This window comes from Cryptomeria japonica, chromosome 11 (assembly GCF_030272615.1).
Source record: "Cryptomeria japonica chromosome 11, Sugi_1.0, whole genome shotgun sequence".
NCBI classification, from domain to species: Eukaryota; Viridiplantae; Streptophyta; class Pinopsida; order Cupressales; family Cupressaceae; genus Cryptomeria; species Cryptomeria japonica.
The window spans coordinates 202637889-202654303 of NC_081415.1; the positions used below are offsets into that span (position 1 = coordinate 202637889).

Consider the following 16415-nt stretch of genomic DNA (forward strand, 5'->3'; position numbering starts at 1 on the left):
ACAGAAGAGAACAAGGATTTTGCAGGTGTGTTTCAGGTGTTCAAGGCAGCAATGAGAGCTGTAAGATGAAGGGAAAAGTCAGATTTGGAAAGATGAGCAAAGCCAAGAAGGTTTGAATAGACAAAGATTTAAAGACTTGCAGGCAAGATGTGCCTAGAAACATTGTAAAAATTCTGAATTTTGTTTCTTGTTGAAATCCTCAATGTATGTAATTGTTCTTTTGGTATTACGTTATGTGAATGCAGAATAAGAGTTTCAATAAAGATACGATTCAAATTTTGTTTTTATATAATGGATTGGATGACAAGGTAATAAGGTAAGGCTGCCAAATTGGAAAGTTTGACAAGACCTCTAGATCTTGATGCATCACATATCAACCCCTTGGTCTCTACCCTATTCCCATTTCCATTCCTATTCCCCATTTTCAAATACCATTCATGGGATTTTGGGTAAATGTCCACTTTTCATGTTTCCCATCCCTCCAAATGAGGAACTTAGTACAAGATATACAACCTACCACTGATATGCTCCGTTGAAGATCTGTCCTGTGATGTGAATAAGCAGTAAGAAGCATTGAATAATGAGGAAAACACCATTTGTAACAATGTAGATTTGTTCCCATGTATAAGGAAAATAAACTCCATTGATACATATGATACGGATTTGCATCTTGCTAATGTGGTTCAAGTAAAGCAATCTAAAGCTAGATTTGAGTGTTATAAAGTGATCCACCTGGCATTTACAACACAGAGAAGTCCAAGTCCTGCAGTGCAAGATATACAACCTACCACTGATAGCTCCATCTGAACTTTGTCTTGTGACATGAATAAAGAGTAAGAAGCCGTAAATAAGGAGAAAAACACCATATGAAATAGTGTAGATTTGCTCCCAATTCAGTGAACCACCAAATGCATCTCCTTGAAAAATAAATTGTGTGATTTTATTCATTATAAAACACCATATATATAGGCAATTTACAACGGTGATGTTTGCAAGAAGCAATCATGAACTGAAGCTTAACAGAAGCTTCAAACTGAAGCAAAAAAGCAACGAAGCCTTCTAATAAAAGAAGCCTAAAAAAAAACTAAATGACCATTAATAGAACAGCTAAAAAATAGCTGACTAAATATAATTAGATATTCTAATATCCTCCCTTAATGGTCATACTATCAACTACACCAAGTTGCCCCCTAAATTTGACAAGCTTTTCCGGGCTCAAAGACTTGGTGAGAATATCTGCAAATTGGTCCTCAATTGGAATGTACTGCAAGATCACTGATCCATCTTTGACAAGCTTGCAAATGAAGTGACAATGAAGCTCGACATGCTTGGTTCGCTCATGGAAGACTGGAATTTTGGCAAGTTTCAGAACCCCTTGATTATCACAAAACAAGGGAGTAGGTCCTGCTTGAGACATTTGCATGTCAACAAGCATCCTCCAAAGCCAAACTGCCTCACAAGCTGCCTTAACAGTTTCCCGATATTCTGCTTCAGTTGAAGAAAGAGCCACTGCTTGCTGCTTCTTGTTGGTCCATGTGACTGCACCTGTGCCCAAACTAAAAACATACCCAAAAGTAGACTTTTTGTCATCAACACAACCTCCCCAATCTAAGTCTGTAAAACCAACAAGCCTAGGATCTTTGCTTTTGTTGTACAGAATGCCAAAATTAGGAGTGCTCTTCACATATCTCAACACGCGCTTCGCTGCAACCCAATGTTCAGCTTTTAGGGCTCACATGAAGCAAGAAATGTAGCTCACAGCATAACTGAACAAAGATTTATCCACTAGTTGCCTGAACAAAGATTTATCCACCACAGGTGAATCCAATTTGGCTGAAAATTTCAGCCCTTTCTCCATAGGTGTAGATGCAGGTTTGCAATCATGCATCCAAAATTTATCCAGCAGATTCTTGGCATACTTTGACTAAGAAATGAATATGTGACTACCTGTCTATCAAACCTCTACACCAAGACAATAATGGAGAAGTCTCAAATCTGTCATATCAAAAGTCTGGCACAAATTTTGTTTGACCTGGTCGATCAAATGCGTTGCACTACCAGTAATGATCGAATCAATATAGATGACAAGAAGAAGAATATCACCACCAGTATGCTTGACATACAAATTGGAATCGAAAGGACTCCTCTGAAAGCCTTGATTAATCAAGTACTTATCAATTTTTATGTACCATGCACGAGGAGCTTATTTGAGGCCATAGAGTGCTTTCACTAGTCTGCATACCCAGTGTTCCTTACCAACAACCTTGAAACTTGGAGGTTGTGTCACAAATACTTCTTGCAGATCACCATTGATGAATGCACTCTTGACATCCATTTGATGGACTTTCCATCCAAACTAGTTTGAAATCGCGAGGACAAGCTGAATGGTGCTCATCTAGGTTGTGGGAGCAAATGTCTCCTCATAGTCGATGCCCTCCTTCTATGAAAACCCTTTTGCTACTAACCAAGCCTTGTACTTATCAGGGGTTCCATCAACCTTATACTTGACATTATACACCCATTTGCAGCCAATGAGCTTCTTCCTTGGTGGAAGATCATACAGGACCCAAGTGTTGTTCTTCAAAAGACTATTACGTTCAGCTGTCATAGCTTGTTCCCACTCAGGTACACCTTTAGCCTCTAAATATGTCTAAGGCTCATAAATACTGTGAATGTTGGCCATAAGAGCACAATTAACTGTGTTCTGCTTGCTCTTGCCTCTAGCTGATCTACCCTCAATGAGTTCATCATCACGAAGATCACCAATGGTCTTGGCCCACCACTTAGTCAGGAGAGTAGAAGAACCTACATCCACTGCAGGAGGAACAACATCACCTCAGACATCTGGAGCTAACTCATCTGGATGCGGATCCTAATGTTCCTAAGAATAGTTGGGTGGCGCGATGTCATGCTTAGGAGACTCCACAACTGCAAAGTCATCTTAATCCCTCCCATCGAGTGGAGCTAATGGAAGGCAAACACCCATATTTGTAGCCTTTCGAGGCTGATCCTCAGAACTCAAATCAAGAGAAGAAGGCTGAAAAGGCCCTCGTTCTTCATCAAATACCACATCTCGACTAAATATGAGACAATCAGTGTCTACATCAATCAGTCGATAAGCCTTCTGGTTATCATTGTAGCTTGTGAACATCAATTTTTGGCTCTTGGAATTCAACTTCGTGCGATTGGCATCTGGAACCCAAACATCAACAATAGAGCCAAAAACCTTCAGATGACTAATTTTGGGCTTTCTTCCAAACCAAGCTTCCTCTAGGGTCATCTTCTTAATGGCATGGGTGGGATACCAGTTTAAAAGATAAACTGTAGTGGATACTACTTCCGCCCCAAATTTCTTTGGAACATTTCTATGCTCCAACATAGACCTAGCCACCTCAATGACTACGATTCCTACGCTCAACAACACCATTCTGCTAAGGGGTGTAAGATGTGGTAAGTTGATGCTTAATGCCATGTGACGCACAGAAGTTGGAGAAATCAGTAGAACAAAATTCCTTGCCATTGTCGGGCCGAAGAGTGACTATCTAACACCCTAACTCTTTTTCCACTAAGGCCTTAAACTTTTGAAACATGTTGAACACCTCTTAAGAAAATACACCCACATTTTCCTACTAAAATCATCAACAAACAAAAGAAAATACGTGCACCCAATAACTGATGGAGTGTTCATCGATCCACAGATATCTGCATGAACCAACTGCAAGACTTTGGTTGCTCTCCAAGTGTCACCATCTAAAAATGGAGTCCGATGCTGCTTTCGAGCCTGACAAGCTCTGCAAACTCCATGATTCTGAGTTAAATTTCAGGTAGCCCAATAAACAGACCCTCCCGAACTAACTGAAAGAGTAGTGAATATTCAGATGCCCATACCGCCGATGCCAGAAATTCTTGATGGAAGTACTCTTGGCAGACATGACGTGCTCCTAACAATCACCAAAATGAACAAGTCTATAAAGACCATGATCCTCAAGGCCAACAGCAACTGTAGTGCAAGCCTCCCTGTCAACAATGTTGCACTCATGCAAACTAAAGACGAAATCCAACTGTGGAGAATGATGCATAATTTGACTGGCTGACAACAGATTGAGCTCCATACCTAGGACAAAGTATACATTGGGAAATATCAAATCTCTTCCTCCAAATGAAATCTAAACATTGCCCTTGCCGACAACAGACTACTCTTCGCCTCCTCCAAAGACCATTGAATCTTTGAAAGGTGTGAATTCTATTAACCAATCCCGACGATGTGTGAAATGTCGAGAGGCGTCAGAATCAACGTACCAAGAAGATGATTTCTCTTGATTGGATGGGCGTGTGGCCAAGAACCCATAGAAGGCAGACTCCTTCTAATGAGAAAGGGTAGCAGCACGAGCCTTCTACTAAGACCCTCCCTGTCGAGATTGCTCAAACGCCAAACATTTCTTGCAATCTTTCTTCATGTGGCCAAACTTGTGACAGTAGTTGCACTTGACACTTTTCTTCTTAGAAGACTCCTGAAATCGACCTTGTGCTTTCTACTGGAAGGACTGAGGATTACCTTTATTTTTATCCGAGGCTTTCACTATGAAGACCTGTTGTGTGGAGGACGAACTAGCACCGCTTCCAAACTATTGCTTCCATCTATCCTGTTGCGGAAGCTTGTTGCGGAAGCTTGTTGCAGAGATCAAAAAACTTTAGATCAACACTAGTAGAAGTGATATTGAGTGTCTCGATGAAATGCTCGTAGGATCAAGGGAGGCTTTTCAGCATGATCACTACCATATCCTCTTCCTCCATCTTGCGGCCAATAGCCTCCAACTGGTCACAGATGTCCTTGATCTTTGTAAGATGTGCCTAGAGAGACATCTTCTCATCCATCATTATAGAAAACAACATATTTTTCAGAAAGAAAGCTAGGCTCTTGTCAGATGTTTCATCAAGAAACTTCAAGACTTCCCAGATCTCCTTAGTTGTTTTACCAGACGGCACCTAAGGAGTTGATCATCTATAATAGATATTTTGATGAGCATTATAGCCTCCCAATTTTGCTCATCAAATTTGTCCTGGACTTTACCCGCCGTTGTGGGACGAGATTTTGTACCCAAAACAATCTTTTCAAGGCCCCAGTACTCAAAAATGGTCATCGTGCGCTATTTCCAGGTGTTGTAGTTGCAGTCGTTGAACTTCTGACTATGCTCCAATATTATGTTGGTCAAAGACACCATCACGAAAAGGGAGGTCAACACTGGTCAACCTGTGTAGGCACAAAAATCGAGGCAAAAGATGTTGATTGGTTGGCACAAGTCCCAAGGCAAAAGAAAAACATGTTGAAAACCCTAGTACGAAAGTCAATGTGCAGATTCAAAGATTTTAGGCACAAATCCCGAGGTGGGTGTGTGCAAAAAAAATAAAGTTTGATTTTTTTGAAAAAATTTCAAGAAAAAAAATCAACAGAAAACCCTAGGCAACATCAAAAAAAAAGGGCACAAGAAACCCTAGTCGTTGCTACTAAATAGGCCCACGATTTTAATAACAAAAATCATGAGTTGCTGAGAAAGGGCACAAAAATCGCGCGCCAAACAAATCTCGTGCCGATAGAGACCGCGCGTTGAACGGCCACAATTTTCGCAGGTACGAAAACCCTTTTCGCAGGTGGTAAAAGTATGCATAGGATTTGCAGAAAATCGCAAAAAAAAGTTGCAAGCACAAAAAATATAAATCGTGGCTCAAAAAATAAAATGCGGCCCCATAGAAAATCACGCCATCACACACAAACGCACTGTGAGAAACACAAACGTGTGGCCAAAAAATAACCACGATTTTGCAAAAAATCGTGAAAAATACAGACACGACAAGTTGCAAACAGACAAAGATTTCTAGATTAAAAAAACCCCTCGAAAACACTGAAAGAAACTTTTCTCATAAAACCCTCACGAAATTTTCCGCAAAAGAATCGCACTACTCTAATACCATGAAAAATACATTGCGTGATTTTATTCATTATAAAACACCGTATATATAAGCAATTTACAACAGTGATGTTTGCAAGAAGCAATCACGAACAAAAGCTTCAAATTGAAGCAAAAAAGCAACTGAGCCTTGTAATAAAAGAAGCCTAAAAAAACAATAAACTAAATGACCATTAATAGAACAACTAAAAATAGCTGCCTAAATAAAATTAAATATTCTAATACTTCCCCCCCCCCCAAGCCCCACGTTTTGGAGACTAGGACATCTTGGAGACGTGGAAACGGGGACGGCACGTCCTGCCACGGCCGCTGAGACGGCTGGACATCTCTGAGATGTCTTGGAGACACCCAGGCATCCCTCAAGCGTCTCAAAGACTTCCAAGCATCTCCCGGTTTTCAACATGGCAAAACTTTATTTTATTTTTTAAATTTCAATTTTCCTTTATCTGCTGTTAGTTTCAACGCTGCTGTTCAAGAAGACAGATTTAAAATATCTTGGTTTTTGGGAGTGACTGATGAGGTGTTGGGAGTGAAGTTTGGACTGCAGATTGAATTGCTGTTGTGTCTATGATAGCTGGACTTGCACTTGCATATTAGAGACTGATGCACATAATGAAGCTATTGTGCAGAGACAATTATATTTCCAGCCTTTGAGCTTTGTACTGTGGCAAGTTGAGTTCTTTTTCATTTAAAGTATCAAGTATTGGAAGCCTAAAGTGCTGTTGTGCAGTTCTGAGCACATTGGATGTAATTTTCAGAGTGGCATATGCATTTTCAGATCAGTTGGTTTGCTGCATTGTAAACTCAATCATTGAATGAATCATTCCTTGGCAATGAGATGATATTATGCCCAACACATGTAAGTTCAGAATTATTTGTAGTTCTATTTCAGAAATGATGAATAACATTAAGTGTGATTTCTTAATTTTGCTATTTTACTAATTTCAATTTGCTAAAGTTTCATTTGAAATGTAATTCTTATACATCTTTTCATAACTAGTTATTCAGTGTAAGAACCCTACTGGTTCTAACTCTCCTGAAATACTATTGCTGATTTGTTTTGGATTTTCAAGGGTTTTTGAACAATTTTTAAATAAAAATAACCAAGTGCACCAGGCAATAATTGCTCATATAACTGAATAGATACCAAATATGGAACAATTGAATCTATATTATGCATTAAGTAACTGCTGCAAATGAAACTAATACATAAAACATACCCGTAGCTCCTCAACTTATTTTAAATAAAGAATTTTGGAGTTTGTCAGCCAAAACTGGGAAACTGACAAAAATTGAAGTACAAGTCCATTATACAATTTCTCCAGGCAAAAAATGAAATGAATCCAACTGATTATGCTGGGCGTTGGGAATGGTGCAACTAGATTGCAAATTAGAAAGGCGTTTCAGCCTCCCAATCAAAACGTCCCTTTCCTGGACCCCACGTGCCAAGCCTGAATCGTATGGCCAGCAACTGGAAACTGTACAGCTGCTTATTGACATGAAATATGCTGCAAAAAGGGGCATCTAACCTGATTTGCCCTTTCTTTATTGGAAAATCTGCAGTATCTGAAATAAAGAATCTTTGTTGAAGCACAATAAGACTCCTGAATGAAGCCTTCACAATTGCAATAATTCAGCTGATCTTCCACAGCCTCACAATCACAGATCCACGAAGAATTTCCGTTCTCCAATGGCCAAACCTCTGAAACCCTTGTCAAGGAATTCCACATAGCAAAATAGAAGCAATGCTAAATAATCAATAATATGAATTTGAATTGCCTTCAATTCCCTTATAACCCCAAAAGCACAAATTCCAAGAAAGTACGCCCAAATGCAATTTTAAATACATTAAATGTATTTAAATCACTTTTCAATAGTTTGAATTCATCTTGGACACACTTTTACATTTAAATGATTTTAAATCACTTTTAATATTTTAAGTGACCTTTTAATTTTTTATAAAGTCACTTTATAATATTTAAGTGGCTTATAGTTTTAATTAAGTCACTTTATGACTATATAATATCCATATAAGTTAATTAAATAACTTAGCCACTAAAATATTAATATCTCTCTCAATATTCAGTCTTTTGACGTGTCGTCAGAAGTTGGGGTCAACACTGAATAACCCCCATGTGTCCAGGTGCCCTGACTAAAAATATCACAACTGCCAGATTGACTTACTATAAATAGTAAGTCCCTCAACTAAGCCCATACACTGACTGCAAAGGCCCTGGAACTGAAACCAGAACTGAATTGAAGAAGTGGAACTGCCACTGAGACTCTCTATCCCGAATGTTATTCTACAAGAGTCAAAATAATAGGCTAATCCCTCAAACTCTAATGCTCACGAAAATGGGGACATTGCATTCAGGTACTATATGTATATCAGCACCGCCCCCCGCCGCCGTCCCCCCAAACTTAGGCCCTTTGTCCCCCATCCCCGAAACCTATCCCCCCATCTCGAAACATAGTGGAACACTGGCTCCCATGTACATGAAAAAAACCTCCATTGACACATACAGTACAGATTTGAGTCTTGCTAGTGTGGTCCCCGTAAGGGGATCTAATGCTCTAATGCTATACTTGGGTGTTATAAAGTTATCCACCAGACATTTAGAACACAGGGAAGTCCAGGTCCTGCAGTGCACCACCTCCCTCGAGGGGCATGTTTAAGAAAGATTACAGTAAGGGGACCTACCACTGGACTTGGGTGATATACAGTGGTCAACCCAGCACTCAGAACATGGAGAAGTCCAGGTCCTGCAGTGCAGCACCACCCTCAAGGGAGATTGTTTAAGGAAGATTCCTAATGAAATTTTTTAAATGGAAAACGTGTATAACCGGACAGCATTTAAAAGGATGTGTATGTTTGTTGCATTTGCTTATATTTACAAGTCCATAGTTAAAACAAAAATAAGTCTATGTCACCCTACAATAAGACAGCCTACAGACTCAACCCTAATAAGGCAGCCAGGCCTAACACCACATGATATACAAGCTCAAAATCTCACTGGTTATGCCACCTGTCAATCAGGTGGCTCACAATCGCATTCAAATGGGTGTCTCAGCTTCAACGGAATGCCTGTGAATCCCAATTATCCTGTCATGCTACCCCGCACTAGGTCGGCCCATAGTGCCAGCATCGTACTATATAACATGTGATAAATCAAACCTCGTTTGTACTGCTTTTTAAGGACAATTACAGCATTTTTTTCGAAACACCCCCTCCCCCGTAGTTTCCAACGTTTCATAGTAGTTGTTGAAATTTTCGAAATCTCATTTGCAGTATTTTTTTTCGCATTTTAGGGCATTCACTATAAGTTTCTCAAAAACCCTTGCACCCTCTTTTACAAAGTCTAGCTGCGGTTTAGGGCATTTACCGCTTTTTAATTAATAAGTAACCGACTTGGAAATTTGCAGTCATAATTACAGTACTCGGAGGTTTGGACCAAAAAAACTTAATACAAAGCAGAAACAGATCCTACGTCGAAATTACAATTCTCAACGTTGCAAGAAACAATTAAAACGCAGAAAGATTTAAAGAAAAGCAAACGAAACATAAGGAAAATGAATAGATGTTTATAATACTTACTTCATCAACATATTCGTCAAGATGAGGATGAACAAAAGACTGGGCGAATAAAACGCAGGGCTCTGGGCGTCCCATTTCAATTTCTTGGACAGCTTTGCGTTGCTTCACATTTAATATGTCCAAAAAGAATGAGTTGCTGGTGTTGCTGAGAGAGGCACAACAATCATAGCCAAATTTATCTGGTGTGTCTCGCGATAAAGTTATCGGACTGATCGCAGAGACCACAACTCCATCGTCTATCGTGCTGCCTATTTGTATGCAACTGCAAACACCGCATACGGCCTGAATGCAGTTTTTTCTGCACCCCTTCAAACCCCAAATATAGTCTTTATTAAGAGAATGGTCGATTGAGTGACTATATTTCTTTGTCTGTTATTTAAAATTTGAAAAAATCTTCTTACAAGCTTTTCAAAATATTCTATGTATTTATTTATAATATTTTTTATTTTAAAGTATGAAGTGTACACTAATAATAATATTTAGGTGATTTATATTGATAGTAGAGGATTACAACATTTTGTGTAGGGATTTAATGTGTCAAATTTATCTAAGGTCGATTTTTTGAAGGAATGAATTTTGGTGAATAGTTTCATTAAATTAAATAGTTAAAGATTAGTTTTTCAAAAGTCAAAATAATAGATTTGTTGTTTCATAAATTATTTTTGGTTTTTTAGATGTTAAAAAGCTTTTATCTATTCTATTTGTATAAAAAAATAATAGGTATCTTTTAGACAAATGGATTTCAAATATATGTGTTAGTTTAGTGGGTTGTGCATATACAAATGGGGTATAATGAATGTGACATGAAAATGGTTCTAAAATTTATGGTAAAGAGTTTTCACTATCCACTCACTCCATTATGACTTTGCTTGCTATCATTCTATTTATTTTTATCAACATAAAAATGGTTTTTTTTGTAATCAAACAACCCTAAAAATTGTGTCTTACAATGGCTATTACAGACTAACATACTATATTGTGAAAAAAATATATATATATAAAATATTGAGATGTCGTTTAACATAAATATTTTTAAAAATGGAGTTTGGTGAAATAGTGTAGTTTCTTATATGTGGTGCCAACAACCAAGGTTCAAACTTCACAGGGTTACTCTCTATCGCATCAACAATTGAGAGGCCCCCAAGATCTTGTATCTTGATTTACCTATGAGTATGGCATTTGCGTTCCCCCTAGGCATACATCCTTGCCATTTTTTTAAAATGGAATGGCATAATTGCCACAAAAAATATTCTTCCACTTATTTGTCGACGACACCTTACTTTATGGTATCTTAAATCTTCAAGAAGTGGAGAATCAAAACAACTATAACATAATTAAAAAAATGCTCAGACAAATAGTAAATAATGAAAATCATACATATATCTTTTTAACATCAAGAAATCTAGTCAACAAAGATTGTCAAACTCTTTGAGCTTCTCAATTAGAACCTAGTTGAGCCTATATCTGGGCATTCCATTGTATTGTGGGATGGCTTGATCCATCCATTTAGCGAACACCATTTCTAAGACTTGCAAGAAAGTTGAATCATAGAAGGGTTGGTGGTTAATGTTGGCAGAAAGGATAACAATGTTCAAGGTTGTCATTGTTGTTGGTCCAATTGATATGCTCTCGTGTTATTTTAATCATAGAGTTAGAAAATGATTTCAATGGGTTGTGAAGGCGTTTCTTATGGGAAGTCTTGAATAACAATAGAAGAATCTCATTAATTGCATGGGAATCATTAAAAAATACAAACATGTGGGCAGTGTGTCTATCAAGATCAATCAACAAACAAAATTGAGCATTGGGAGCCACTCTCTTAGAGAATTTTTGTTAATTTTGAGGCACAATGTGTCAGATTATAGTAGGGAAATATCTAGATTGTTATGATCCTTTGTGCATCTTCACAATCGCCAACCTACAAGATGGATCTCCAATATGGAATTTCATGATGACTTCTAAAGACGTAATAAATGATCACCTAACATGGAGGATCAACTAGTGCCTCTTTTTGGCATGACTCATGGAATGGATATGTTGGAAAGAGACACATCTTGATGTCCCTACCGGAAAGTTATAGTGACAAGATCTCGGCTATTAAAGAAACCCACGATCCAAAGAAGTTCACTAGAGAGCAGCTATATGGAACTATATCAACATTTGAGATAAGGAAGTTTGAAAAAGAAAAGCCTAAGATCGAATCTTCATTTAAAGCCAACGAGGAAGATCCAGAAGATGAAAGTCCAGATGAGATGGGCAGAAACTTTGTAAGGATATTGAAGAAAGGTATCGACAAAAACAAAGGTATGTTACCTCTTAAATTCTTTAGATGTGGAAAGATTGGGCATATTGCTACTAGGTGTTCGAAAAAAGGTTCAAGACAAAATCTAGAAAAAATAAAGGAAAATTTAATAAGAGAGTCTATTATGTCAAAGATGATGTTGGAATTTCAGATGATGAATTAGATTATAAGGATGGTGATTGTTTGTTTTTGGTAGAAAGAGATATACCTAATATTTATATTCCTAAGACTGTTACTACTACTTTACATGCTAGAAGAGATAGAAATGAATGGCTGATTGATAGTGGATGTTCAAATCATATGGCTAGTGACAAAAGTAAGTTTGTGAAACTTGATAAGTACGATGGTGGTTCTATTAGGTTCAAAGATGATCAGACAATACAAATTGTGGGAATTGGTTCTACTTCTTTTGATGGAAAGCATGACATTGACAATGTTAAATATGTGAAGGGTTTGCATCATAATATTTCGAGTGTTGGACAGATGTACAAAAATGGTTACAATGTTGTCTTTCAAGGTGATGGTTGCAGGGTCCGGAAAGGATCTGGAATTGTTATTTACAGCAAGGAAAAGGACTGGCATAAACATGTATCTGCTAGAAGGAGCTACGAAGCATTGTTTGTTGTCTCAGATTAATGATAGTTGGTTTTGGCTTTAGAGGATGTGTCATATCAAGTTTGACAACCTAATGAAGATCAATTCATCAAGTGTAGTGAGAGATTTACCAAGACTAACCAAACCGGATAACAACATTTGCAGAGAATGTCAAGTTGGAAATAAGACAAGAGGAACTTACATAGGAAAGGAGCATTTGTCCACTAGATTGTTGGATTTAGTGCATTCAAATCTATACGGTCCGACCAAAACAAAGAATAAACAACGTGAGATGTATTTCATGTTATTGATTGATGATTACTCTAGAATGTCATGGGTTACATTTTTTACAAAGAAGTAAGAAGATTTAGAGAAATTCAAAATATTCAAGGCTAAATTTGAAAATGAAGTTGACAGAAAGAATGTTTGAGATCCGACAAAGGAGGATAATTTACTTCTGATGAGTTTAACAACTTTTGTGAGAAACATGGTATTAAAAGATGGTTGTTTGCCCTGAGAACACCTCAACATGATGGTGTAGTAGAAAGGATGAACCGAACAATTCAAGAGATAGCTAGCATAATGATCAAAGGAGCAAAAATTATAAAAATCTATTGGAGAGAAGCAATTCATACTATAGTTTATACTCTTAACAAAATTATGTACCAGAAGAGACATGGAAAGACATCTTATGAGCTATGGCATGGTAGAACTCTGATAGTTAAATATTTTAAGGTATTTGGAAGTAAGTGCTACATTTGGAGAGATGAGGATAATCTTGGAAAGTTTGACAGTAGAGATGATGAAGGCATATTCCTAGAATATTCTACATGGAGCAAGGCATACCAGTGTTACAACAAAAGGCTGAACAAAATTATTGAAAGTGCAAATGTGAAGGTTGATGAAGACATTTCTAAAGATTCTAACAAATTGGTAGGTTATGAGTCTGATGAACTGGATCACATAAAAAGGAAGAGAAGACTAGAGAAGGAGAAGAAGAAAAGGAAGCTCATAAAGCTTCAACATCTACATCTAAGAACCCAAGATATGTTCATAAAAATCACTCAGTGGATCAAATTATTAGAGATAAGAACAAAGGTATCATCACAAGAAGCAAATCAACTCAATAACAAGTTATGTTATGTCTACTTTCAAAGATTGAACCAAAAACAGTATAAGAAGCTTGCAATCATCAGAATTGGATGAAGGCAATGAAAGAAGAGCTAGATCAGATTGAGAAAAATCAGACATGAGAATTAGTTAACAGACCGGTAGATAAGAATATGATTGGAACTAAGTGGGTATTCTGAAACAACCTAGATGAAGATTGTGAGAAATAAAGCAAGGCTGGTTCACAAAGGTTATACTTAGATTGAGGGCATTGATTTTGATGAGACATATGCCCTAGTTGCTTGAATGGAAGCAATCAGAATGTTTTTGGCTTTTGCAAATTTTAAGGATTTCAAAGTTTATCAAATGGATGTGAAATCAACATTTCTAAATGGAGAGCTGAAAGAAGTCTATATTGAACAACTAGAAGGGATGTGAAATCAACATTTTTGAATGGAGAATTGAAATAAGAAGTCTATATTGAACAACTGGAAGGATTCAAGTTGAAAGATGATCTGAACATTGTTTACAGATTGAAGAAGGCCCTGTATGGATCGAAACAAGCCCCTAGAGCTTGGTATGGAAGGCTAGATAAGTACTTGACTGATCAAGGTTTTCAGAAGGGTTCAACTAACATAAAATTATATTTCAAAACATATTTAAGTAAAATCCTAATTGTTGCAGTGTACGTTGATGATATAATTTTTGGAGGAAATGAAGGTATGTGTTGAAAATCTGGTAATGAGATGCAGAAGGAATTTGAGATGCCCATGATTGGTGAGTTAAATTTCTCCCTTGGTTTGCAAGTCAATCAGAATGACAAAGGAATTTTCATTTTTCGGTCTAAATATATCAAGGAATTGTTGAAAAAGCTTGAGTTAGAGAACTCCAAACTGGCGTGTACATCTATGACCACTGGATGCAAGTTGACAAAGGATTATAAGTCCCCTAAAGAAGATGCAATTTAGTACAAATCAATGATTGGAGGACTGTTATATTTGACTATCACTAGACTAGATATCTATGTCAAAAAGTTTTTTTAGATATCCAAAAGGAATAGAGGAATTTGGTTTTTGGTACCCCAAAAGTTTAGATTTTACTTTGATAGTTTATATTGATGCAGATTGGGCCGGAAGTGTTGATGATAGGAAAAGTACGAGTGGTGGAACATTATTTCTAGGCTCCTGGTTAGTGGCTTGGTCAAGTAAGAAGCAAATATTTTGTCTCTTTATCTATAACTAAAGTAGAATATATTGCAGCCTCTTCATGTTGCACACAGATTATGTGGATGAATCAGACTTTGAAGGATATTGGTGTAGCATTCAATGAACCTATCTCTATCATGTGTGATAACACCAATGCAATAAACGTTTATAAGAATCTGGTACAACATTTCAGAACAAAGCATATATCTATTTGGTATCACTTCTTGAGGGAAAAGGTGTTGGATAATGAAGTAAAACTTGAGTATGTATCTACAAAGGAGCACATTGTAGATATATTCACGAAGGCATTGTGTAAAGATACTTTGAGCATCTCCAATAAAAATTAGGGGTATTACCCCTTTCTAGTTTGAACTAATGTGCATTTGGATTTGCATTGGTCTAGTAAGTATGTTGTATATTCTTGTTTGGATTGATGCTTGGGTGCTTCCTCTTAGGGGGAGCAAGAGTGAATTTCATAGGGGGATTCATGCTCTTTTTTTTCATTGTTGTCAAAGGGGGAGATATCTTAAGAGTTTCAATTGTGAAGTTGTGCAGAGGTTGTTTTGTGCTTGTTGTTGATGGATGTTGCCATCAATGACAAAGGGGGAGATTGTTGTAGATTGTTGCAGTATTGATGGTGATGTTGTTTAGTGGTTGTAGATGTCCAAAATTAATTAAATTAAATATTTAATTAATTTTATCCTTTCTACGTAATTAATTGATTTAATTATGTTACCTTTATTCTTCTCATAATTAATTAAATTAAATTAAATTAAATTAATCATGTCACTATAGTCCAGATAATTGATTATTCCCTATTTCTCCTAAAGTCCTCAAAATTAATTAATTCTTCTAAATTCCCTTTTAGTTAATTAATGATAATTAATTAACTTATTTATGTGATTCCTACAAATCATTTTCAGTAATTCCTCAATAAGCTAATTAATTCTTCTAGAAACATCATTATCATTATTTCCTAATTTTTAATTCCTCCACTCATTCTCTCTCCTCTTGTCAAATCCTCCTACAAATACCACTTATCTTCTAATTCCTCGTTAGCCCACCTAATCACCCCTCTTAATCATTTGCTAGTGGTTAATCCTCATGATTAGCCACCAAGTCAACGAATAGCCATAAATGGCTAAGTCCACTTGTCCCCTCCTCACCTTCCAACCTTAAATGCACCTAATTCAATCATTTCAAGGATTTCAAAATCTCACACTCTCCCATGTCTCTCACCTTCCCAAGGAATTTTTAATTCCTTTTCCCTATTTCCTTTCCCCATGCAAGTCATTATTTGGGAATATTTAATTCCCTCGTCCTCCCACCAAGGAATTTTTAATTCCTTTATTCCCCCAAAGTACTTGAGGGTATCTTCCATATGCACCTTGTGGAGTGTGGAGACAAGAAATGCATTTATAGAAAATCTCTTCATCTCCACACCTCGTCCTTTCACATCCCCTCAATCCATGTGCTTCCTCTCCTTTAATCTCCACCCTTGATTCATCTTCAATCTTGACCATCCATTCACCCCCCTTCAAATCTATAAATTGGAGTCTGCTCCCCTTCATTTCAAATTTCTAATTTGTGCAATCTTATGCTATCAACATAGCTTTAGCAATCCATTAAGAGTATCACCACTA

General features: G+C 37.1%; 1 protein-coding gene across 3 annotated transcripts in view; it reads right to left on the minus strand.

Annotated features, from left to right (window-relative positions):
* LOC131041338 (protein virilizer homolog) overlaps positions 1 to 9892 on the minus strand; it is a 204525-nt gene extending 194633 nt beyond the window's left edge. For all 3 annotated transcript variants that reach the window (XM_057974388.2, XM_057974383.2, XM_057974393.2), the window contains exon 1: positions 9562 to 9892. In XM_057974388.2, coding sequence (XP_057830371.2) covers positions 9562 to 9636 — 75 coding nt within the window. In that variant the 5' untranslated portion in view covers positions 9637 to 9892. The remainder of the gene's footprint in view (positions 1 to 9561) is intronic.
* Between the last annotated feature and the right edge of the window lie 6523 nt (positions 9893 to 16415).